This window comes from Struthio camelus, chromosome 22, assembly GCF_040807025.1.
Source record: "Struthio camelus isolate bStrCam1 chromosome 22, bStrCam1.hap1, whole genome shotgun sequence".
NCBI classification, from domain to species: domain Eukaryota; kingdom Metazoa; phylum Chordata; class Aves; order Struthioniformes; family Struthionidae; genus Struthio; species Struthio camelus.
In genome coordinates, this window is record NC_090963.1 from 8,463,405 (window position 1) to 8,488,660 (window position 25,256).

Here is a 25,256-nt window from a genome sequence, read left to right on the forward strand (position 1 = left end):
GCTCACTCACAGCTGCACTCACTGCACACTCACACATGGCTGTGCTCACACCTGCCCCCACTCAAGCTCACACTCACCTGCACACACAGCTGTACTCACTTGCACTCACACACAAACTCCACCTCATACTCACAAACCTGCCCACCTTGCTCACACTCATACTCACACCTGCACTCACCCTCTTAAATATGCACTCAAAAATGCACCCTCACTCCCACTCCTCATACTCCCCCACTGAGTCCAGAGCCTCACTCACACCCCACTCATGCATCCGCACTCCCACTTGAGCGCTCACTCACACCAACCTGCATTCCCCCCCCACCCCAGACCCACACTCGTGCACTCACGCTCACCCAGGCCTCCCCGCGTCACACGGCCCCTCACCCTCCAGCGCTCGCTCACACTCGCCCAAGGAGACGCCAGCCCAGAGTCGCCACCGACTTTATTGGCCCGGGGGGGGGGGGGGCTGCGGGGCGCCAGGCCGGGGCGCCGGCGGGGTCCTGCCGCGGCGGCGCCCCGCGCGAGCCAGCTCGCCGCGCCGGGACGAAGGGCGCTCGCGCGGCCGCCCGGAGGCAAACGTCCCAGATAAATAATCGTTTAAATTAATTAAATTAAAGGTGCCCGGAGCAGCGGCCGCGGCGGGGGGCCCTCGGGGCGGGGGGGGGGGGGGGCCGGGCCGGCCCCGCGGCGGTCTTCGGTGCTTGCGGCCCCGAACAGCACGGCTACGGGCTCGATTTTTTTAAAAAATAAAAAAGGGAGGGGAGGGAAGGAATTCGGTATTTCCACCTATTTCGGGGCGGGCGGCGGCGGCGCCGCGTCGGGCCCTCGGGCGAGGGCCGTCGTCCCGAAGGCCACGGAGAGGGGGAGAAGCCCCCGCCGGCGCCTCCGGCTTCGGCCCGAGGGACGCCGCTCGCCCGGCCCCCAGCCCCCTCCACCGTCCCCTCAGCCTTTTCGGGAGGGGGCGGCTCGGCGCGCCGCCCTTTCCGCCCGGACGGGGCGGCTTCGCTCGCTCCCAGAGTCCCGCGGCGCCGGCCCGGCTCCTTCGGCCCACGCGCCCCGGGCCCGGCTGGCCCGCGCCGGCCGCTCGGCCCAGAGGCCCCTCAGAAGCAGGTGAGGTTCTTGACGAGGCCCAGCTCCAGCATCCGCTTTATGGCTAACGCCTCGTGCGAGACGTTGTGCTCCGAAGTCTGCCAGAGAGAGAGAGAGACACAAAGGGCCCCTTAACGCCGCCGCCCGCCCGCCCGCCCGCGCCGGCCGCCCGCCTTCGTCCGCCTCCACGGCGGCTCCTTTAGAGCAGCCTCCGTTTGACCTTGCAGCTTCGTGAAGGTTTTAGCAGAGCCCGGCGAACCCCCCCGCCGCCGCCCCGGGGCTGACGCGGCACCCCGAGGGCCGACGCAGCACCCCGAGGGCCGACGCAGCACCCCGAGGGCCGACGCAGCACCCCGAGGGCCGACGCGGCACCCCGCCCCGCTCTTCGGACGCGGCCGCTTACAGCCATGGACTTCAGCGTGATTTGTTCGTAGTAGTGGATGGTCTGCTTCTTGTTGGCCGAATCGGGGTACCCGAAGCCTGCGATGTGTACCACGTCGCAGAAGTGCAGCGCCAAGGTTATGGCCAATAAGCCCGTCGTCGGCTTCTGGGGGGCAGAGGGAGAAGCCGCGGAGACGGAGTGAGCGCCCAAGGCTCCCCTCGGCCCCGGGGCTCGAGGGGAACACGGCCCCCGAAACCCGAACCTCCCCCACCGCCGCTCGCCGAGCCGGCCTCCGCTTAGGGCCAGGGAAACGTCTTCAACGCCCTTGGCAGGGTTTCTTCCATGCATGGAGCAAAGGGTGGTCACCAGCCACAAGGCAAAACAGCCAAAGCGGCTTCAGTTTGGTGCTCTGGGGCACCTCTCCCGAGGCGGCCGGCCCCGGCGAGCCGTCGCGAGAGGCGGAGGGGCCTCCTCGGCCCGCTGCGAGGAGGGCGGCGTGTCTCGGCTTTCGCTCCCGGCCGTGGCGGGTCTCGCCAACGGCACAGCGCGAAGAAACGGAATGAACGCTCAGAACTGAAACGGCACCGGTGGACTGACCCGGGCTCCGACAGGCCCGAGGCGCAGGGACCGAGGGCGGTGGACCCAGCGTCGCCCCCTCGGAGGGGGCGCCGGGTCCTTCACCCTTACCTGCTTGACCTTCCGCAGTTGCTTCATAGGGAGATTTAGTAGTTTAGCAGCAGTTACTTCCATATAATAAGGGTTGAGGATCCGCACTTGCTCAGGGTTGGCGTCCCAGATTAAAGGGGGCTGTTTCCAGAAGCCCTTTCGAACCTGCGCCAAGACAGACAGACATCCAGCGACTTCCCTTCCCCGTAAGACAGAAGCCCTCTGGGTTGGGGGGGGATCGGGGCAGGGTTGGACCCTGAGGAAGTCACGGAGGGGGTGAGCCAGCCCCGAGCCCCCCCGTCACGCTTACTCTCTTCTTGTCGTTGAGGATGGCCTCCATCCACTGGAAGTCCATGGGCTTGAAAGGCACCAGCACCAGCAGCGTGTCAGGGTTGTTCTCCCTCCTGGGGTTGAAGTGGGCCGACTCCGGGTAGAAGAGGCGCATGGTGGTCTTGGAGCCCACGTCCTGCTCGTAACCATGGACGGGGGCGTTGTTCAACCTGCGGAGGGGAGTCAGCTGATAAACGACGGGTGTCAATCACAACTGCAGCCTGGAGCAGGGAGGAATAAACGCAGAGCAGCAAGCAGACCCCCCAGCCAAGCTAGCGCTGATTGCCGGGCGCCGGTCCCAGCAATCCCCCTTCCCGCGTCCCAGCGGTGCGGCGGTGGCCCCGCGGGGCACCCGCTGTTATTTCAGGGAGCGGAGCTGCCCAGTGCTGCACCTGATCACAACGTCGTACGTGTTGATGGTTTCCCCCATGGAGCTGTTCCGGAGCCGGTGCCCATTCCCCACCACCGCGCACCGCCGGCACTTCAGGCTGCAAAAGAAAAGCACCGCCTGAACTGAACACGCTCTGAAATGGGGCCTTTTTTTTTCTACCCAAAGGCGTTTTTAAACCCTGCGTTTTTCCAGACTACAACGCTTTCTGATATGCTCTCTGCCATTCCTGCGTCCCTGGGCTGGTGGCTCCCCAAGCTTTTTGCTGTCTTCCAGACATCCCGGGGAGCAGGACTGGCTGCCTCGAGGTCTCCGGCCGTGCTGCCCAGAGCGGTCCAGCAAGCAGAGACACAAGAGAGCAGGGCACGGCTGTCACATGCCCCCCAGCCACGTCCCCAGAGCTGCAGGTGACGGCCATCCCCGCTCCGTCCAAAAGCAACAGCTCGCTCCGCTCTCAGGCTGAGGCAGAACCCGAATGATTCATGGTGTTTTCATGCCAGCAAACTCCCAGGTTGCTGGCAGGGCCGGTGAATTCATGTCCTGGATCAGGTCTGGGGCAGTGTCTACGGGGCTGGATGAGAGACTGGAAGCCTCCTGGGGACTTGGCCCCGTCCGGATGGCGGGGAGATGAGATGCTGGCCAGGCAGCATAGCCAGCTGAGACCCTGGGAGCTCAACACAGGGTCTGGCTGCTCTGTCCCACCACAGTGAGGGAGGAGGGATGCAGGGCAGCACCTTGGAGGACAGGGCAGCCCCCAGCAGCTCCCCTCAGCCCTCTGCGCTGCCTCTCCTGCCTCCAAACCTCAAGTCCAAGGCTGGAGCGATTAAACAACTCACATGAAGAAATACAACACCCAGGCCAGGGAAACGTCTTCAACGCCCTTGGCAGGGTTTCTTCCATGCATGGAGCAAAGGGTGTGTGCCTGTCCAAATCTTTGGAAGAGGAAAAAAAGCAGGAGGGTGCATTTTGTGTCCTCTTCCCCAACGAGCCCAGCAGGACCTAGCCAAGAGCTTAAAACCTTGAACACCAACCTCTGGCCACTCCGGGCTGGCTCTAGGCAGCCCATGCTCTGCTGAGCCCGAGTGTGTTGCCTGTTAGCAACAGCAAGGGCTATTAGTATGGGATTAGGTTCATCTTGCCAAATCCCAGACCCAGCCTTGTCCTGTGGAGACAGTTCACCCTTGCAAAACAGCCACGGGCAAATTTGCCTCCTAGGAGAGCAATCTTTGAAAGAAACAAAGAAACATCCAAACCATCCCTTGACATTACCTCTGGATGCTCTCAGGCATGGGGTAACTGGTGACTGACAGCAAGCGCAGGAGGACATCTTCTGCAGAGGAACAGCAAGAAGCAGATGGTGAGGCTGCCCTGCAGAAGACACTCACTCTCGAGCCAACCCCTTGCACCTCGCCGAAAGCCACAACGCCCCTGGCTCCTACCTTATCTCTAAGGGTCACTTCTCACCGCTTATTTACTACTGACATTGCAGGCTCACAGGCTCTAGCCAGCATCTGGCCCATACCTCAGGCCAGGGCTACCCAATTTTTTTCATACTGCAGCAGGTACTGACCCAGGTCTTCCCCGTACACAGCTTGAGCGGCAGCTGCTCTGCTCGCCTCCCATCATAGCACACACCCAGCAGGTTAAACAAGATCAGAAATATTTGCCTTTACTTTAAAATTGCCAGGCTTCATTTCGTCATTAATCCACTACAGCTCCCAGAGAACTGGATAATCCTTTAATTGGGCTCTATAAAACCTTCCCTTCCTGTTCCCCCCCATCCTTTTATAGGGGCCACAAACCAACTGAAGTTGTTTGCAAACAGCTTGTTAGAAAAAGAAAAATAGTCAGAAAGATCAGCGTAGAACTGTTTTTAAGAGCAGATCCATGTGTGACGGCAACCCCAAACACAAGCTGCCCTGGCTGAAACCCAAGGGAACAGGAGCAGGAGGAGCCCGGGCGGATGGAAATCCGCCACGACTGCACGAGGTGCCAAGGCGAAAGGCACCCGCGTGCTGGGGGAAGAGGGAGCCCGCTCGCTTACCGCTTCCTTTAGTACCGTACGGCAGCTCGTAGAGTGATGGCGTCTTCACCCAGAAATAATCCTTCAGCTGCAAGAACAGCGGATGATCCCTCGTGTAACTGCGAGGGGCAAAGCACCAGTGAGACCAAGAGACAGACCACGGGCGAGGAGCCGCAGCAGGCAGGTCCTTGGCTCCTCTTCGCTCTCATCCTCCCTCACCCACCCGCGTCTCGGAGAAGAGACCAGCCCCAAGGAAGGACTCGTTCCCGTTACTCACTTTACTATGAGCTGCGCCGCTTTCTTTTCTACCTCTCCGACTGGACACGTTGTCTTGTTTTCTTGCATGGGGAAATAAAAGCTGCAAGGGAAACGATAAAAACAGTGACTGCTCTTCCACTTCCCTGCTGGGAAGGGGACTCGGGACGGAGCAGGGCACATGACTGCCGGTTACAAAAGGGAGGGTGAAGTTTGATTAAGCAGATGGTACCATCATGCCCTAATTCAAGCCACGCTAGAGGAGTGAACCAGCAAAGATAGCACTGATTTGCCCTGCAGAGGGTGGATCTCGTAGCGTGTGCTCAGTCTTTGGGATAAGAACCTGCCGGCTAGGTGACAGTCATTTGTTTTCTGGGCTTTTGAGCGTAACTAACACCAGAAAAAGGTCTCTCTTATGCTATTAATAGGTCTCATACTATAAACTTTCCATGCCTCCATCAGCACCACCACAACTGGAAAAACACTGGGATTTTCCCTATGCCAGTAGTCTCCAAAGGTCGGGGGGAATCTCTGAAATTTGCCCAAGACCCAGCAGTGTGGCTACAGGATATCACGGCTGGGGAAACCATGCCCCACTTCCCTCATCAGCTGTCCGGTGACGCTGACGGCGTTCAACCTGCAACATCACTAGCTGCACAAGGCGAGGTGCGACCTCGCGTCGTGTCCACCCTCTGGCAGGAGCTGAGGGTGCTGCCACATCCCTTGTCGGGATGCCGGTGTCTCCACCCGAGCCACCTCGTCCCTCCTGGGTCTCTCCGCTGAGACGAGCTTGCTTTGACAGAGCCTCATGTGAGACATCAGCAACGCACAGGCTGGGCTCAAAGACCCTGCGTGTCTGGGACTGAGACGCTCGCCCTCCTGAGAGCAAAGGAAAGGGCAGAAAGCCAAGCCTCCTGTCCCCACTTAAACTTTAAAAAATACACTCACAGCTGTATGTACCTGTCTTCCCGGGATATCGAGTACCACACCATCACCAGAAACAAAGCCAGCACTCCGAGTATCTTCCCACCTACGTGCAGAGAGAGAGAGGAGCGGGACAAGGCCGTGAGGGTGGTGCCCGGAGCCAGGAGTCCACGGCGCATGCTAACCCGTGCGGGATGGGAAAGTATGGCAGCCAGAGCAAACGGGCAAGGAAGGGGAACCCCTGCCCCACCGTGGGACTTCTGGGGGCGGGCAGCACCTGGGAGAGCCGAGGACAGTCCCTCCGGAGGGGAGGGAAGCAACATGCTGGTATATGTGAAGGAAGGGATGTGGCAACTTCTAGGACACTCTGCTTTCTACAAGGAAAGAGTTGAAGGAGGAGGAAAACACTTATTCAGATGCCTGCTCCCCTATACTTCCCTGCCAATGGGGCTTTCTTCCTTGACGACAGTTTTCCACCGCTACATCCTGCCTAGTTTTTGATATGTGGAGCAAGTGGGTTTTCCCGCATCCCTGCAGGAAATCAGCGTGGCCAGTGGATGTCACCATTAGGAAATCTTTCCATTTCTACCACTTTACTCATGCCTGTAATGCCTACCTTGGCCAAACCCCTCCGGGCAGGAAGTACTTCTAGCCTCAAATGCTCCAGTCCAGTCCGCTCCACCCAAATATTCACCCTCCAGCCAGGCCTCACAACCAACCAGCCTGATTCTCCTCCTCCTCCAGGGCCTCAACCCTGGAAGGCAGCAAGTGCTCCAGACTCACCCCACACCTTGCAGGACTGAGCCCTTTGGGAGATGTAATCCAGGACCAACTTCACTGTATTCACTGAACAGTTTTACAAGGGATGGAGCGGCAGAATTGCTTAATTTACTTTTCCAAAGTCTGCAACACACCTCCCTGTCTGGCTTCGAGAAAAGTTTTATGAGCTGTTGGTTCCTTTCTTAAATCCTTTTTGGAGATGTTAAAGGAAACCAGCTCTATTGTCTGTCCTCACCACCTTGCCTTACGAGCCATCACACCCATGCTTTGCCCTTCCTCACGTTGGCAGACCTCTTCTCTGCCTGTTCAGCACAGGAGTTTTCCTTCCTCTCCCTCTGCCCTGCATGCTCACGGCTGCGCAGGCCGATTTATATCATCTGTGCTAAAAAGATTTCACGTGACAGTGCCAACGGTCAACTCCATCCCCAAGCTTTACCACAGAAAGGTTGGAGCAGGGTGCCAGGAGCCCTTAATCTACCTGCAGAAAAGCACACTGAGAAAACATGGGTTCAACAGAAGAGGTGTCACCTGCAAAGCCCTTGATGCTCTGGTAGATCCACCACCTTGGGCAAGTTGTTCTTGGCCAACACCTCGCCCTAACCCAAGCTCATTTCCAGACGCTTTCAGGGCCAGCTCTCGCTGTGCTTTCGTCTGCTGGATTACAGAGCTGTCTTGTACAAAATTTTTCTCCTGGGGAGCAGCAGTGGTTTTGCTGGCATAGTCCCCAAGAGGAGCGGCTCCTCTGCAGGTTCAAAGCTGAACCACGGTCTCTTGTCCCAGGTCCAAAGTCTCCTGCTCTGCCATTTTATTGTGCCTGGCTGACGTGACTTGCTTCAAAAGTAGCACAAACATGGCGCACACTTTCCTGATGACTGCCCTTGAATTTCATCCCTCATTTCTAAAGCTAAGCCTAATGGTGGCCAAGACAGCTAGCCAGGTCATTGTGTGTAAGCCTGGAAGAGCAACACTGATGCTGGCAGGGACCAGCGCATAGCAAACTAATGACAAAATAAATAAAGCCTGACCCCCCCCCCGGCTCTCCGCTCAGAGTGCAGCCATACAGCTGCGCACATCCAGCACCAGGGCAGGTCCCTAAGTTGGGTATCTACCTCTCCTACAAGGTCAGACAGCAAGAAGACAAGGCAAAGGCCTACTCGGTCAGAGCACAGGCATGGAGAGACAAAGCCATGAGCACGCTAGGCTCTGGTAAGCTGACTGCAGGGCAGGTAAGGGAGAGAGAAAGAAGAAAACCAACTATTTGGGGAATAGCAGAAGTGGGAGAAGGTCGCATGAGCAGGGAAAGAGGTGGAAATGCCAAGAAAGCACATGCGGTGCACTGGGGACTCCTCCCACAGCGAAACAAAGCCTTTTCAGCCTCTAACGATGCCCTGTCAGTTGATGTAACCCAGCTGAGCATCCCCAACCATGAAAATATCACTGGAGAAGGTTCAAATGCAAACTTCTAGGGACCTCCCCTTCTCCCCTCTATCCCTGCTTGGGATTCCCATGAAAAGGGACTGTGCAGCCCATGCAAACAGCTCAGGAAAAAACAAGGCAGGTCCCCAGGAGCCCTTCCAGAGCACAGAGACCCCAAAGAGCCTCTCAGAGAAGGGACGCAAAGGGAACACGGACTCACGAGACTTGTTGATCATTTTTATCACCAAGGAGGGTGTCACCCAAGGGCTAGAGCTCTCATCGCGGCTGCTGCTGGTCACCTGGAGCAAGAAGAGAAAGAAGAAACGAGTCAGCTCTGCTGGGCAAAAGCAACCAGACCCTAACCTGCAAGAAGATCCAAAAGCTGCTTCTAACACATTTTCACCCACGTTTTTCGGGAGCGACCATGCCGCAGAGACTACAATAATCACACCTGTCTTCCAAGAGGGCAGAAAGCCCAGTGCTCTGCGAGAGCATGCTGCCAGCCACCGGGACCTCAGCTATGCCACGCGCCCGTTCACGCTTCCAAGTAAACGACTGTGGTCAAACTCTGTGGTGTACAGTGAGAATTGTCTGCAAGGTTCCTACTTACACTCAGATGCGCTCACATATCTCTGACCGACATTCGCAAGACATATTTATACAGATACAGTTCCTCCAGAGTTTATAAACCCAGGCTAACGGCTGTGCTGCAGTGCCCAAGAAGTCTGACATCCGGTGTATCTAAATATAGATTTAACTACTAAAGTCTGAGATGAAAAAGAAAAAAAAAAAATCCAAGTTTGAGCTTCAGTGCAAAGGGCAAAGTAGCATTACACATTGAGGCTTGCGTCTAGAGCTTCAGTCACAAAACCCCCTTAAGCTCCCCAATGTTCTAATCCTTGATGCATCTAGCAATAACTTGGGGTGAATTTTAAGCACAGCTCTGCTGCGAGCACTGAAGCACCAGCTGCTAGAGATGCCTGCAGCTACAAAGCCAAGCGCACAGCCACTGCACCGACCTGTCACCAACAAGCCAAGCAGAAAGGACAGACCGAGCAGACTAACATTAAAGCAATGCACATCACGTACTCGCAAAAACTCCAGCTGCTTTAATTCAACCATCCAAGCACAGAAGACCTCTGCCTGGCGGTCTGTAGGTTTAGCACAAACACCAGCCGTGGAAACAGGACAACTTTCTTCCTCCAAAACCTCTTGCTCCTAGAATAAGTTAGCAAATACCTGTAGTTAACGCTGCTCCCATAGCACGGACAGGCTGACTGCACCTTGGCTGAAGGTCTCAGCTTGAAGGCTTTGAAAACAACTACTTACCCAACTATCCATCTCCTGCCGATAATTAACTCAATCTAACAAGAAGTCCTCCCCAGTCGCACATATGCTGTTTATCTGCTTCAGAACAGGTGTCCCCTAGCTGACCGAGCCAGGACCGCCAGTTTACTCACTCGGTTTATTACTTGGACTCTAGCATGACTCCCTAATTAAATCGTGTTCCCTTGAAATCTGTATATCGCAGATGCCTGCGGAGAGAGAGACACCCCTCCAGAGCGGTGGAGACGGCCAGCAATGCGGGCCAGGACATTCTTCCCAAATGACCCTGGAGCTCAGCGTCGCTCTCGCCATTTCGTAGCTATTGCCCAGACAAACTTTGGAGCGTTTGCCCGTTTGCAGAATAAAAAGGCATCTTCTAAGGAAGGAAATTTAAAAGCACTCAAGAAGAATAACCCCTCCTCCCAAACTGCAGGAAGATCCATCCTGAGCTGTTAGAAGACGGCACAGGCTTGCTATGCGACTGGGCGTTTCCTGGTAATTTATTAATTTGCAATATAAGTGTTGGAGCTGGTGAGATGCCACGGACGCATCCCTCAGAAAGCCCTATGCCCGGGCAACGGTGCAAACATCCACTATGACTTGACAGCTTAACTGCAACAATTTTGGCTCAATTTCAGCAAAGGTGAAGCTGCCCTTATACCACAACAGGACAGGGTGGGTACTGGCTGGTTCTATCCTGTGCAGGGAAACTCCACTCTCGCTGTCCTGGCCAAGTCCACCCTGCTAGGCCCATGGTATCTGGGACAGGACAACTTTGCAGCAGCGCCTGCTCCTCTCTGCCAGAGCAGACATGGCTTTGCTCCTCGCAGACCGACCTAACCCACTGGGGTGTTATTTCTTCAGTTCAGCCCAGCCCGCATGAGAAACTGCTCCTCCGCCACCGCTCCCACCTCTGCAAGCCACCGTGGTGGCTGGCCGCACCGTGAGTGGAGATGCAAGAAGAGCAGCCAAGGACGGAAAATTAACTTACCGGGCTCCAAAAGCTGCCTGGTGGGGGAAGCAGAGGAGATTTTGCTCCCCGATAAAATGCTAAGAAAGACTCCCTCTTATTCCAACCTTGACCCAGGGCTTAGCCTCAGAGATGGGGTCCAAACTCTGGCACCCTAAGGTAGCTCTACTTTCCGCCCCACTAAAACAAATAGGATGCGTTGCCCACTCCAGACCAGCTGCAGGAGAGAGTCAAGAGGCAATAAATACCCAGCCAAGACAAAAGGTGCAAGCGTGACCCAAGGACAGGCGTTGCCCAAAGGGTGCAAGCTCAGCTCGCTGTCTCAACAGATTGGTCTCAGCCAAGCGGCTCAAACCCCACCCAAGGGCCGGATGTCCTTGCTGCAGTCGTCTCTCCTTGCTTAATGAGGCGACGGGGCTGGGAATTAAGTGGCAGCTGCCCAGCGACAAAGCTGCCACTTTGGCCCAAGCCTCAGGCACAGGAACATGTTGAAGAGCAGCAACGTCAGACGCAGCGTTTGCCGCGTTCCTGGCAAAGCGCCGACGGCACTTTGCAAAACAAGCTATCTGAATTAGCTTCTTTCCGCCATAATCCTGTGCTCCAGGGTGGGTCACGACTAAAGAAAACACAGGCCCAAATACAGATCACGAAAGCGGATTTCAGCCCCGCAGCTTGTGCCAGCATGCCTGAGAAACAAAGCCCAGGGCAAACATCCACCACCCATCGTCTCTCTGCAGAATCACGCTTCTTCCCGGGGATGCAGTGACCACAAACGCAATGCAAAAACCAGGCATCGCCTCCCCGGCTGGGAGCGACAGGGTTTCTGGGCCCTTCGGGATTGTCCTCCCCAGATCGCGCTGAGAGGTAGCTGTGACCATCCTGGGGCTGCTCGAGACCTCGGCGTGGCAAGATTGCCGAGTCTCTGACTCTCTTGTACACCACCATCCTCTCCCCCTCCCCGCCAGGATGAGCGGTGCTGGCAGATCCCCCCAGAGCAGCCCCATTGCTGGTGCTTCAAATGGGCTGAAATGCGAAACGCTGGGTGCCTGAAGATCCTCCTCAAACGAGTGGCCTCAATAGCACCTGCCCCAAGGCTTTGGCCTCCAGAGCCATCGGCTCAGCAGCAAAGTCAGTCAAGTAAAAGGAAAGCCAGGACCAAAGTTAGATGCACAACAACACACTTGCTGCAGTAGGTAGCACCCCAGGAGCACATCCACGTAGCGGGAAGCGGTGCCGGCATTCCCAGCCGCCAGCATAACAGAGAGGGCAGGATCAGGGCCCTTGGCACGTTTTCAGCCCATGTATCCATCAGGTACCCTCAGACCGTTGCTTTGGCCAGTGCTCCTCGTGCCATCGAGACCCGCAGCACACGGCTGGGGGGATCCCTCGGCGGGTGACGCAGCACCCGGCCTCCCAGTGACCCTTTGTGGGTAAACACCCCTCACAATAAGAGCGGAAAGGATCCTTATCTCCCAGAAACCCAATGCTAGACTGGTTTATTAGTTTCAGATGCCCTTTTATGAGCTTAGTTTAAAAGGAAAGCTATAACCATTAAATGGAGACAAAGACTATTACTCTTACCTTCCTTATTGCTAGATCTCAAAAAGAAAACATCAGTAAACACAATTAAATTGTGCCATGAACAGTAAGAGGGGATATGAAGCCAAGAAAACTGCGTATGTTTGACATTAAAGATAAAAGATGGAAACAGCCAGTGCCCTGAAGAGGGTTCACCTTGGGAAAACATCAGTCTTTCTCATCAATTCATTTCTCCTCCATAAAACAAGGATAACAAACACCCTGCCAAACCCAACCGCCCTGTCTCTGCCCCAACCTGCCCAGCCTGGAGGCCTGAAAACGTGGTCTCCAGGGCGCGCAACCAGGCGGAGGGGCTTCGCGCCGCTGCTTCCAGCCACGTTCCCACCCACCAGCTTGCCGTTTCCGGCTGCGCTTTGGCAGCTACGGGCTCCACGGATGGAGGATGCAGGTGAAGGCAAGGAAGAGCAGAGGCGGGGTGGAAACCAGGAGAGCGTTAGCTGTTTTCCCCTGAAGTCCCAGGATCACTCGTGGCAAAAAGCGCCCCTCTTTCTAGCCGCAGGGAACTGGTTTTGGATGATCTTCAGAAAAACGTCTCCCACCACAAGCCCTGCCTGCTCCTGCCGGCAGAGATACCAGCCCCGTGCTGCTTGGCTGATTTGCGCTACAGAACAACAACAATCGCTATTTCGAGGAAAAAGGGTCAGGGGAGAGAAGAGCCTTATCTTGCAGCGCCAAGCAACAGCCAAGCTGCAAGAGCCACGGGCTACAGGAGAGCCCGAAGCAGCGAGTCGGCACGGCGAGAGAAAAGCTATCAAAGCTGGAAGTAGGAGCACAAAATAAAGCCGAGCAGTCGGCGTTGGAGATCCCCACGCGCACGACCTGCCCTCTTACAGGGCAACGGGTAGTTAGCCACCCCGTAGGATGGGGTGGAGGCTTTGGAGGTCCCAAAGCTAACCCGAAACCCCATCCACGTCTGCTCTGCCCTTTAAAACGGCCGCAGGAACAGTAAAAACGCGGCTTGCGGAGTACTGGAGGATGGAAAAACACGCTTCGGAGCTGCAGAGGACTGTGCAGAAGGAAACGAAGGAGCACACGGGAGCAGAGCGCTCCCCGGGCTGGCCCAAAGGAAGCCACGGAGAGACGCCGCCACGTCCCAGAGGCACGAGCAGAGCCTGGGCCTGGCCGCAGGTGTTTGTGGCTGCTGATTTCGACTGCGAAAATAAGGCAACAGCGTGCAATCGCGGTCGCGGGGAGGGAAGGCTGCCGGCACCTGCGCTAGGATGCTCTTATGCCGGGGCCACTTCCAGGCAGCCCGGGGCACTCGGGAAGCCAAGGTGCCAATTTGATGTCCAATTAAACATCTCATTTGCTGGCGAAGCACTCACCTGGGAGGAAGGGCCGAAGCGCCGACAGCAATAACCCAGAGCCACGCGTGCGGCAAGGGAAACTCCAGCTCTGGGAGGTCCCAGCACGTCGGCCGGATGCAGGTGGGGGCCAGGCAGCTACATCCCTCCCGGGGGTCGCACCGGCCCGTCGCTCTTCCCGGTGCAAAACCTCAGCTCGCAGCAGGAATCTCCCACCGCAGCAGAAAAGAGGGAAGAGAAAACCAAGGACGGGCAAGCTCCGAGCTCTGGCCTCCCTCCTGCAAGCAGTTCGTGAGCGCACCAGGCTGCAGGCAGAAGGGACGGGAGCCAACGGGCCTCTATCCCGTTATCAGCCGAGGCGCGCAAACCCGGCCTTGCAAAAGCGCTCGCGTGCAACCTGCCCCGGGGTGGGCCGTGGTCGCAACACCGCACAGCGGGGAGGCCAACCCAGGTGCCACCTCCTGGAGCAGGGAACTCCAGGGACAAGGGAGTAGCTGCTCAGGCGGGAATTTGGCGGGGGCCTCCGAAAGAGGAAGCAAAACCCACCCGATTTACATCCTCGAGCTGGAATGACTGTCTTCGCAGTCCTCCAGCCTCCCTTTTTCCCCCTCACCTCCCTCCATCTGTGAGTCCCTCCCTGCTTGGCAAGAAAAAGTAAAGGTATAATCACGGTTTTAATCTTTAAAGGAAGCAGGGAAAGCGGAGCGCAGGAATCGCAGCCCGGCTGCATGCTCGGGCAGGCAGCATCCTTCCCGACAGCCGCAGCCAGTTACAAGGCAAACAAGCAACAACCGACTTCATCATTTGCCTGTCAAAGCAACTCCCTTTTTCCACGGCAAACTACTTCCTCGGTCCTGGTCTAACGCTCCTCCAGGCCAAACGGAGGGTTTTATACCAGGCAGCAAGGAAACGGGCAGATCGCCTCTGCGCCCGCCTTGAAATCAGAGGGGTTTAGCAAGAGCCCTGATGCGGACAGCCGCGGCGGTACCGGTACCAACCGCGGTCCTTCCTGCTCCAGCCCCTGCGGCTCTAACGTTCCCACGCTAGCGTTACGTCCAAACAGATGGATGCAAAGCTGTTTTAAGGCAAACGAGTGGAGTTCGGCTGGGTTCGTACCTGCACGCTAGTTATCGCCCGATAGAGGAGCATCTCTCCCCGTCCCATCAGCTCCCAAACAGCCTTCGGCAGCTCGTCGGGGCACCCACGCCAGTTCAGGAGCACTGAACAACCCCTGGTCAAAGAAAGTTACTTTTCTGTTACCTCCAGCTCAGATTCACTGCTTTATATGCTATGTTTGCCTAAAAAAAATAAATAAAATAAGGGGGGAATCCAGCAAGTGTTTCAATTTGCTTTTTTTCCTAGCAAAAGTGTCCATGAAAATCCAAGAGGGGAAGTCTGCCACCACAGTGGGAGGCTAAAGATGCCCCTTAGCTGCCTCAGCACCTTTGCTAGTCCGGGGCCGGCGTGCCGTAAGGGATCGTGGCTTGTGTTTCGCACCAAACTCAGTCCCGGCTGCTTTCGAGCTCTCCTTTGGCACCAAACCGAGCATGCTTCATCCCTCCTGGCAGCCCGAAGATACTCCTGACGCTGGGAAAGTACAGTCTCGCCTCTAATGTTCGCTTTTTACATACTGCCTTTTTTAAATATGTTTTTTTCCAGCTTTGTGATCTTTTCTCATGCTTGTGCGCACAAGTCGGGCCTTTTATGAAGTTAATCTAAGACAAACACAATTAATAACCCCGAGTTAAACGTATGCCCTTTAGTAGAGAGATCTGGGGAAGGCAAAGCACAACAGAGCACACCCACCTCCTGCAGACTTTCCCCCACACTTGGGCCAAAAAGGGGGCAGTTTTACAAAAACCAGGCTCCCCCAGCTCTCCATCGCCCGACGTACAGCCCCAACGCAGAGCCAGCGTCTCAAAGCATGAGGATCTGCAGATACAAGCGCCTGAAGCCAACCTCCCCCCCCAGGTCCTTATCCAATGCCAGCAGGGCTGGGTTTCCCCAGGAGCCAGGTGGCTTCCAAACGGGAACGCCTCGACCCCGACGCTAGCGGCGCCAGGCTGACGCGGGGCCGCAGAGCGGGCGGGAAAAGGGACGTTAAACCTCCCTTCGGTCCCTGCAGCCTGCCCCGCTCCCGAGCATCCCCAGCCCCGCGGCCCTGTGGTTCACAGGGAAAAAAACAGCGCTCGCTGCCGTTACAAAGAGATCCAGAGTTGCATCATCTGCGGCTGGTACGAGCTTGGTTTAAAGCATCCCCGTCTCTGCCAGGCCCAGGAGCTCTAGGGAAAGTCCCAGGCAGATTCAGGTCTCCACACCTCAAGGAGACCTTTGAAAAAGCCCCTCTCTTTGATGCCTGAGCAATACACCCCCAAGAAACCCTCAGGCTGAACATTTTCATCGCCGAGGTTACTTAAAAGCACCGCCGCCAGCAGACACGTAGCCCTTCTATCGCATTAACAGATCTCCGCGCGTTAGACAACAGCATCTGGTCCCGGGCTCCTGATCTAAGAGGGGAACGGAGGCACGGAGGGGCGAGCACCTGAGGTCAGCACCGCAAACACAACCAGGTCCCCCCAGCCCCGGCCCCAGCCTTACAGAAACCCACGGCATCCCGGCAAGCCAAACCTCACGGGAAAGTCGGGTCGCGCTCAGCATCGCTTCACCGGGAGCGAAACGCAAGGCACATCTGGGCGGGAGAGGGTAGGTTTCTACCTTGTAAAACAAACCAAAACAAAAAAAAAAAACCAGAACAAAAACCCCCACAAGGGCTATTTTTACATAAGCTAGAAGTACCGTTCATCTCGTCCCTGCATGGATACACGGTTAAAATAACACTCTCGTTTTCTGGCTTGCAGGAGGGCAGATGTAGACGGCAGCGTCACGAACGCCCAGGGCCCCTTCCCGCTTGGCACGGCGGCGGCGGGCCGCCTCCGCGGTGGTCGGAGCACGCTACGGCGACGTCGCGGGGGAGACGGAAAGGACGGGCGACCCTCACCAAAGACCTGGGTTAAAAAAATTATATATATATCTTGCCCCAAAGCATCGGCATTGCTCCTGAGCCAGGACCCCCTCCTGCTCGCCGGCGCCGCTCCGTCGCGGAGGCTAACCCCGCTCGGCGATGTCCAGGCCCAGAGAAACCACCTCACCCAGCAGCTCAGAAAGCCCCTCACGCACTTGGACACAACTCAAAACCCGGTAGAAATAGAGATATATATGAATATATATATGATATATAGATATATATGAAGATTTCTTGCAGGCAAGCCCAAAACCAGTGTGACCATGAGATAAGGGCAACCCCGCACGGGGAACGCGCAGAGCAGGGAGGATCTGCTGGGCACAGGGGGCCTCGCTGCAGACAGTGCTCCACGACACAAGCCTTAAAAGCACCAGGGAGAAAAGCACGATAAAGTAGCGTGTGCACCAAGAAACAGGACCGGCGTCCTCGCGCGGCTGGAGCCGAACGCCAGCGGTGGTGTCCTTTCTCCCCTGGCGTCAGGCCCTAGCCGTCTGATCTCCACCAGATGGATCCCACCTGGAAGACGTCTGCTGCAGTCCAAGACTTCTCCAAAAATACACCACCCGTGCCAGCTCGGATGGAAGAGGTTCCTCCTAGCCTGGAAAGGACGGGGAAGGCCAAAGCAAGGAGAGGACAGAGGGGTGTGGGCCCAGAGGCGAGCAGAGAAGGCGCCGAGGGCGTCCTTGCACCCGGCGGACGCAGGACCACAGGAGGGCTCAGCGCCGCGTCGGGGCCCGTCAGCCGGGACGTCGCAGCTCGCAGGCCAGAGGCGTGGGCAAGGCGCTGGGGGAAAGCCCCTTCCCCAGAGGGCCGCCGAGGTTTCTGGCCGCAAAACTCCCCAGCGCTCTGAGTTTCCCCAGCCCTCTCGGGTCTGGAGGGGAATTTCGCCCTCAACTCTTCCATCCCACCCCACCGCTTTCACAATTTCTAAGGCCCCAGGCTCCCGTCGGGGAAAACCCCCTGGGGCATCGCCAGCGGCAGCCCCCGGGACCGACCCTTCGGCTTCATGCCAACTCTCCCGCTGCCTTCGACAGGGAGAGTGGCGCTGACCAGCCCCGAGCCCCAGCCGAGCGGCTGGCGGCCGCGGGGACGGCATCCAAGCCCCGGGCGCCGACAGAAGCACAGAGACCGCGCGTCCCTGATTTAGAGGCTGCGCGTCGGCCTCGAGCGGCTCCGCAAGGGGAGAGGCGCCGGCTCCGGCCTCGCACCAACTCTTTCCGTCTTTCATCAGCTACGCCGCGGCTGACACGGCTCTAACTCGTTGCGAAGTAAACGCCTAGATGCTAGCGGCAAAGAGCTGGCCGCTACCGGCGACGCGTAGGAGAGCAAACATCCGGGACCGTGACGAGGGGGCCGTCGCAGATGCCAGCGACGGACAAAAAACCGGGCAGCACCGATACCCCATCTGCTTTCCAGGATAAAACAGCCCTTGCAGCGCTCCGCTCTCACAACCTGCAAGACCCGTAATAACCGGCATGATTCACCAGCTGCTATTTAGCCTGCCTAGGCTGCAATTAGGCAATTAATGATTTAATGCGAGCTACAGCAGAGAGAATATTTGAGGATGCAGCCCCAGTCTATAGGCAAATAGGATTTACTGGTGCGAGCGTGGGAGACGGAGCAGGCAGGCGGCAATTAAAGCGAGGGCAACCCTGCAGCCCGCGAGCTCACGACCCGAGGAGGCGTTCTTGGAAAAGAGCTTCCCTCTCCGTCCTCCATCCGCTTACATCTTCCTCGAGGGCCCAAACAGCTCTGCCACCCGCGTTTTTAAGCTATGCTGCTTCGCCCGATTGATTTTCCACCAGAGCAGGAAGGCCGTGCATCCTCGTTAGCTGGGCTAACGCTGACCTGGTCCTGCGGCAACCCAAGAGGCAACCGCTCTTTCCAGCGTCACGTTTTTCCACTATTGTCAGATTTCTAAATTACACTAAATACACTGCAAAGCAGCAGCGGGCGCCAACCAAGCTGCTCCTAGCTCGTCTTCAGGCAAAAAGGCTGCTTCAGGCACTGAAGTTAAGTGCAGAGGTGGCGAACACAGACACGCTCACCCCGCACGCTCACGCAGACGGGCGGTGAACGCCGTCACACGCGCCGAGCGGAGCCGAGGACCGGCAGGTCGTGCCGAAGCAGCTCTTGCCACTTGCGTGTCTCTATGGCAACTCAAGGCAGCGCGATCGGGGAACCGATTCAGAAGCGAGACTTGACACAGCGAGAGGACACCTCCCACGCTCCCAGCACGCCAGCGTCGCCGCGCGCTGCCCCCAGCCGCAGACCCCAGGATCTCAGGGGAAGCAGGGATGCTTCCCAGCCAACGCCAAGGGGCGCAGAGTTGTCTGCTGCCCGTTCCGAATTCCCGCTGCGCTGCTTCAGGCTAACGAACATCTCCTAGGGTTCACCCCAGAAATACTTGCATTTTTGAATTGCAACAGACCTGCTGGATTTGAAGGAGATTGCACCTGAGAAAAGACACCCGCTGGCAGCCACCAGCTTTTAGCGGTGGAAACCTGGAGGAAGCAGACAGACTGCCTGGACAGCACAGAGCCCTCAATGCCCACTCACGCCAAGCCCCGCTGGACCGTGTCTTCCAAGCCACGAGACCTTCAAGGCTCTCCAAGGGTGGCGCAGCTGGAGAACGCCAAGGAGCACGGTGCCACGAAGCATCACAAAGTAAGATCCTGTGATCCGACTGGAAGACAGACCGACGATCTGCATTTCCCAGAGGACAACCAGAAGCTGCCGCGCTCTTGCAGCCAGCAGATTAAGATCAACCAAGAGGAAGCGCTTACACCACAGGTGACAGGGCAGAGATCTTCCCACCACCGTCACGCTGGTCCAGCCTGAGACGCAAGCGTAGAAGGCTTCACCCCTCCGTTACCTGCTCCCCCATCACACGCACGTCCAAACGGAGAGAGCTAACGTGCCCTTCAGCACGTGATCCCACCTCACCGGCAGCACCAGCCACAGACAGCAAAGGATGGGTTAGTCCCACCTTTACTGACCTGCCTGGTGCTCCCTCCTTCCCCGGGGGCGAATCAGTGCCTCTCACTCCCAGAGGGAGAGGGGTGCCTTTCATCCCTCTTTCTGGGCTTCACCCTCCTCTTGTCAGGCACCATCACAGCGGTATACAATCTGCAGGACAGACAGGGGAGCTAATGAGAAAGCATCCCACAGCCCTCGAGGCTTTGCAAACTGCAGCTATGCAGATTCAAATGAACAGGAGCGTGTCGGTGCCAACACGGACTCAAACAACTTTCTCCGTGATTTACAGCGTCAATTACTGAAGGAATTTGTAAGATGTCAAATTACCCCACTTGTTATTTGGCTGTACGCACGCCCCAGTCTCTCGCCTCTGCAAACCTATTACATGCCGAAACCTGAACGCAACCTGGGAGTCCTGACCCCACGGGGCCTCTTTTCTGTGCTGTCAATTCCCGCTGCCCTCGGATCAGCACTGAGGTTCGCCTGGGGCCAAATCCCTCCCACCTAGCCGTGCTCCAGCTTCCCAAAGCGTCTCCTCCGCAGCAGGGTCACGCACCCTGGGGTTGCTGCAGGAAACACCGAGAGCCGGGAAGACTCGGGCCAAACGCATCTCTTAGAAACGCTCCCAGGTCTGGTACTAGAGCTGCTCTGCAAAGAAGCGGCCCTAGGTTTTCTGCTGACCGGGCAACTTGGGGCATTTCACGTTTTTGTAGCATCCGGATGGCAAAAAATGGCCAAGACCCTGTGGCACAGCCGAGGTTTGAAACAGAAAAGGGATGGTTCAGGAGTTACTTTTAAAGAGGTAATTTGCGCACTCCTTTAATCCAGTTGGCTTCTGATAAAATCCACTTTAAACGAGAGCATGTCGCAGTAGCTTTCTTACAGAGCCTGGCCGAGTGCAGCTGCACCGCTCGGCTCAAACACCTCCCACCGGGCAGAAGATGCCCCTTCTTCTCTAGGAGCCGCTGGGGAGAAGGGAAGCCCGAGAAATACAGCTGGTTTCGCCAGATACCACTGCTCCACCCTTAAACAGGGAAGTCATGAACATCACGTACCAAAAATCGCCTGCGTAACCCAACAGGGCTCCAGGTCGGTTTTCACCACGGTGCCGTGCGTACCTCTCGCGCGGGGCGTTTCCCGGCCCGAGCCCATCGAGCTCAGCACCCCACCGCAAGCCACGACGGCTCCCAGGGCCTGCTGCTTTCGTACGGGGCACGACAGCCTGGGCTCGTTGACATGTCGGCTCTACACCATCGCGATTTCTTAGTCTTTGCTCCTATTTTTGTACAGTTAGGGAAAAAAAAAAAAAATCTCAAGACAGTTTCCAGTTGCTAAAAATGAAACAGCACAACGAGGGGGAGGGGAGACGGGGAGCAAAGTTGCTCATGGTCTACCAGCCAGAGAGCAGATCTGCTGTGCGTGACACAGACTTGCAGGAAAAAAAAAAAATAACAAAAAAAAACAGAGGAAGCCACAGGTGTAAGAAAAGCCATTCTCCTGCACAGTGCTTCTGCCCTTCAGCTGGTTCCCTGCTGCTCCCCCCGCAAAACTGCGGCACAACAGCTCATCCCCCCGCGAGCCAGCAAGGCAGAGCGGGAGGGACAGGGAGACATCCGGATGGGGAGACATCCTCTCGGAGAGCCCGCTCCCACCACCAAAAGGCAACTGGAAGAGCAAAAGTGACCAAAAAAACCAATTAATCATAATTATCCAATTTGTAGGAGGGATGGGGGCAATTAAAAGGATCTCTTGCATCTCAAGGTCTGTTTGCTTTTCAAAGCAGCTGGATTCACGCCAGCTCCCAGCAGCGTCCCGAACGGCACAACCCCATCGGGGTCCAACCAACACGGGCCGGCAGGGCAAGAGGAGCCGAGGAGCAGAGCCCGCTCCTCCACGTTGAAAGCGCCTTGCAAGGGGTTCGCCGAGATCCAGGCTCTTCCCGGCTTTGCGTGAGCGGGCGGCAAAAGCAACTCCTGCTCCGCACAAAGCGGCCGCGTTGCTCTGGCACGTCGCTCCGCGCGGTAGCGAGAGTCCCGTTCCGCGCGGCGCTGTTTCCCCCACTTTGTGGCTCTTACCGAAAGTTAGTTCGGGCTTGACGAGCAAACCTAAGCCCCCTCCAGTAAGCAGGGAGGGCTGAACCCAGCAGCTGGCTCCTCACAGCACGTCTCTGCAAGACTCCTTCGCCACAAGCTATTTGGACACCAGGGATTAACCATAGGGTTTAACAAAAATTTAAAAAAAAGCACAAAGATGGACTGCAGAGGGAGGGCAGCCGGTGGGCCAGGCATGATCAGGTTCTTTCAGCTAGAAAGAGCAAGATAATCTGGGGGTGGATGCAGCAGATCCTATAAAATTCGGCTGCATCGCTTCCTCCAGGTCTCCTCCCTGGAAGGGGACCGTTTTTGGCACAGCAAAATCCACAACCCCTTCTCAGGCGCTCCAGCTCGCACAACACGTCGGGTGGACACGGAGCAGAGCTGAGGGCGCACGTTAAATCCAAGCAGCCCTCCACGAGGAGAGAAATCTCAGGTGGAAGAGCAGGACAAGGAGCCTGAGATAGTGACTTCTCCAAGCCTAGCAGCGGAGACCCATCACCCCTTCTGCAAAGGAGCGGCCCGCAGAGGACACGTCTCCCTTCCCGCACTGGGGGAGATCCCAGCCGCCCTCCCCAGCTCTCCTCCCGCAGGAGCGCTGGGAACGGCCTCCTCCCAGCCCTGCACAACACCAGGCCCGCTTTGAAGTTTGGCAGGGAGGCAGCAGGAGTTTCTTGAAGATTAGCATCCGCTTGGACGGGTTTCAGCTCTCAGACAATAAAATTGGCACCGGACGAATTTTTGAGCCCTGCCAAAAATCAGTGCACAAAGATGTCAGCACTGGTGGCAGCTGCTAGACTCTCTCTTGCTGTCCCTTTTACCCTCAGGAGCAAGCTAGCCATGCCAGCCAGTACTCTTCCTCTTGAGATAAGGCTCAGAGCACCCATTACTCAACCAGCTCCCCGCTGGCAATCAATTCATTCCCAGGTAGGAAACCTCTGCTCCTCATTTCACTACAGGAACAGGATCTGGCCGGTTTGAGGCACTGCTTGGTCTCGGCGTAAGATCAAAGGTGTTCCTGTTCCCTCCAAGCCATCCTTTTCTGGGAGCCACCTGTTCTTCTTCCAAGAACTGGCCTAGCATTGGAAATGTTTTTTCATGGTGAGGCCTGCCATCAAGGCTCCTGCAAGGGAAGAGTTTTCAGGGATTTTTCCAAGCGGGGAAGACGTGCAGCTCCTCACCTGGAGCACTGGGGCAAAGATTTGCTCAACCCAAAAGGCCGAGGACCTTGGGCCAGGGATTTTGCAGGAGGCTTGCGCAGTCATCGACCGTGAAGGCTGGCAGGATGGCGCGGACTAATCAGAAAACAGCAAGGTAGGTCCTATTCCAAGAGCAAGATCTGCAAATGCTGGAGTGCCTGGCAATGCAGGAGGAATTAAGGCATGGCACACACACACACACACAAAATCCTGTTCAACGCATATGAAGAGAGCTGAAACGACTGAGCTATCAAGGAAAGCCCCGCAGCGCCTGGCAAGCTGGAGAACATCTCACCTGAGGCCACAGAGAGCCAGTCCAAGTCTGCTTTCCTATCACGGCAAATACCATCATGTATCACATTTTATGTGCCTCATATAGCCACAGTAGCATTTAAAGGGATCTGAATTGCGGAGAGGCAAGACTGTCTTCTTAGCCTGCAGTATCTAAGATAAATAATAAGCTGTCCAAGGATTTACGAGAGTAAACAACCGCAGATAAGCCTCATCACAGTATTTTTCCTGCAACAAAGGTCTGACTTTAGAGCTGGTAAACAGCACCCAAAGGTCACTTAGCTACAGGTTCACTGGAAGGGAGCAGGAAGTGGTTTCTATTCAAAGTTCCTCATGTCAAATCCAAGGGGGGGGGGGGGGGAAATTAAGTTTAAAAAAAAAAAAAAAATCAAGCTTTCTTTTTCCTGCGAAAGGCATCGAGACCTCTCCCAAAGCAGCAAATGGTCTTGCGGTGAGGCACTTGCATAGGACACGTGTATTTGCACGGGGTCGGGTCCCCAGCATAAATCAGGACGGCTCCCTCCTTTTTCCGCGGTGCAAGTCGCACCCACTTGCTCTCCAGCGCTGAAGGTTTTGCCTCAAAATTCTGCTCCAGAGCTCAAAACTCATTTGTGACTCAGTCCCACATGCGTGATTCCCCAAGGGGGGGGGGGGGGGGGAAGAGAGAAAAGAAAAGAAAGAAAAACACACCAAAAAAGCTATATTTTCCAGCAGGAACAAAAACAGAGAGTAGCCCGTTCTCAGTTCCCCTGAGAAGTGACCCGGAGGCAAGCAGACATGTCACGCTTGTGCTGGTGCGCTTTCCTTTCCTCTCCCACAAATTCTTTTCATTTCTCGGTTCTCCTGCGCCACGTGCCAGTTTGACACTCGCAGCAGGAGATAGGCAGGGATATAACCCCGGTCCGTCTCCAGCCGCAACACCCACCCCCATACAGTCCCGAAGCACTCTCTTCCCAGGTTAAGGAAGCAACAGCGTTAATATTCGCACTTAATTGTCAGAAAACCTCCTCATAAGCTTCCTAGCATCTGATTTTGGGTCACGAGGGACTAGCCAGCCCACGTGAATTAGCACAGGCCACAGCACTTCAGCCGGAAACGTTCATGAATGCCCCACTTCCCGAAAAAGGAGCTTTTAGCAGGACACGCTCTCTTGGATCTGAAGCCACCAGATGGCAGAAGGTCCATCGTTCACCTGCCAGAGGGGTCTCAGCAACGAGTTACCTCCCTTCGAAGTTTCAGTTTTGTTTTGTCAAATCTTTTTTTCGGATTTTGCCTTCCGGCACGAAGAGCCCTCGGACCCCTTTCCCGCGGAGCCCGGCGCAGAGTCGCCCCAGCAGCACCGCAACGCGGCCCCTAGGTTAAACCGAGGGTGGACGCGAACTAAGTCGCCAGGTTTGGAACGGCGACGGCCCCGACCCGGACTCGGCTTCTCTCCCAGCGGCCCCGCTCCGCGCGAGGTGGCCCTCGGCAGCACGATCAAGCCAGGGCGAGCTGTCCAACCCGCCACTCGCCCGTCCGGAGCCTCGCCGTTTCCAAGACATCCAATCCTCCTCGTGACGCTTTGCTCAACGCGCTCGCAATTTGTCAAGGTCCTTGCCAAGCCGAACGCGGGCGTCGCAGGCAAACAGAAACCCATGGCGATTTCGGCCCAAGCCTTTTAGAGGAAGGGAAGGACGGCACGCGCAAAGAGTCGGCGCTCAGCTGCCAGAAAGCTGCACGTAGAACGAGGACAAGCAACGCCGCAGCCCAAGCGGGAAACCAGCTGCTCTGGGGCAACACACATGCGTTTTAGAGAACGGAAAATGGGCTGTTTTCAGCTTATCTAACCTCACAAATAGCCAAAGAACAGGGAGTTTGGTCGTGCAAGGCTCACAGGGGATGTTTGAGGGATAACACCCTGACTCTTCCGGCGACTTTTAGCTGACCATTGCCACGAGCAAGCTCTGCTCCCTCAAAGGGGTCAACGTTTCAAGCCTTGTGAGGCCAAAAACAGGGCAACAAACCCACCCAAAAAGCACACGTCCTAGCAGAACCAGCCTCCAAGCTTGGATTTAGCACATCCAGGAGCCCACAGAAGCCTCGGTACAGCCTGAGTCTGGTCCAACCCTCTCAGGATCTTCCATCCCCCCACGGCAGCAGACGGCTGACGAGTCTCCAGTGCTGGAAACCTCAGTGCTGTTACGATACACCCTGCGGAGGAGAGCTGTAGCACCCCACGCT

General features: G+C 56.5%; 1 protein-coding gene across 19 annotated transcripts in view; it reads right to left on the minus strand.

The window, feature by feature from the left end:
• Positions 1–668: 668 nt before the first annotated feature.
• ST3GAL4 (ST3 beta-galactoside alpha-2,3-sialyltransferase 4) overlaps positions 669–25,256 on the minus strand; it is a 54,521-nt gene continuing 29,933 nt past the window's right edge. For 5 of the 19 annotated variants that reach the window (XM_068916713.1, XM_068916708.1, XM_068916714.1 and 2 more), the window contains 10 exons: positions 8,474–8,552; positions 6,082–6,163; positions 5,156–5,236; positions 4,900–4,997; positions 4,125–4,185; positions 2,860–2,955; positions 2,448–2,637; positions 2,159–2,302; positions 1,493–1,636; positions 673–1,187 (listed from right to left, as the gene is read on the minus strand). In XM_068916713.1, the coding sequence (XP_068772814.1) occupies positions 1,101–1,187; positions 1,493–1,636; positions 2,159–2,302; positions 2,448–2,637; positions 2,860–2,955; positions 4,125–4,185; positions 4,900–4,997; positions 5,156–5,236; positions 6,082–6,163; positions 8,474–8,489 (999 nt within the window). In that variant the 5' untranslated portion in view covers positions 8,490–8,552 and the 3' untranslated portion in view covers positions 673–1,100. Of the gene's footprint in view, positions 1,188–1,492; positions 1,637–2,158; positions 2,303–2,447; positions 2,638–2,859; positions 2,956–4,124; positions 4,186–4,899; positions 4,998–5,155; positions 5,237–6,081; positions 6,164–8,473; positions 8,553–8,863; positions 8,948–9,342; positions 9,472–14,568; positions 14,684–14,895; positions 15,139–16,050; positions 16,142–16,248; positions 16,458–20,508; positions 20,660–25,256 lie in introns of those variants that run through there. The other 14 variants (XM_068916700.1, XM_068916697.1, XM_068916698.1 and 11 more) reach the window with 8 other exon arrangements.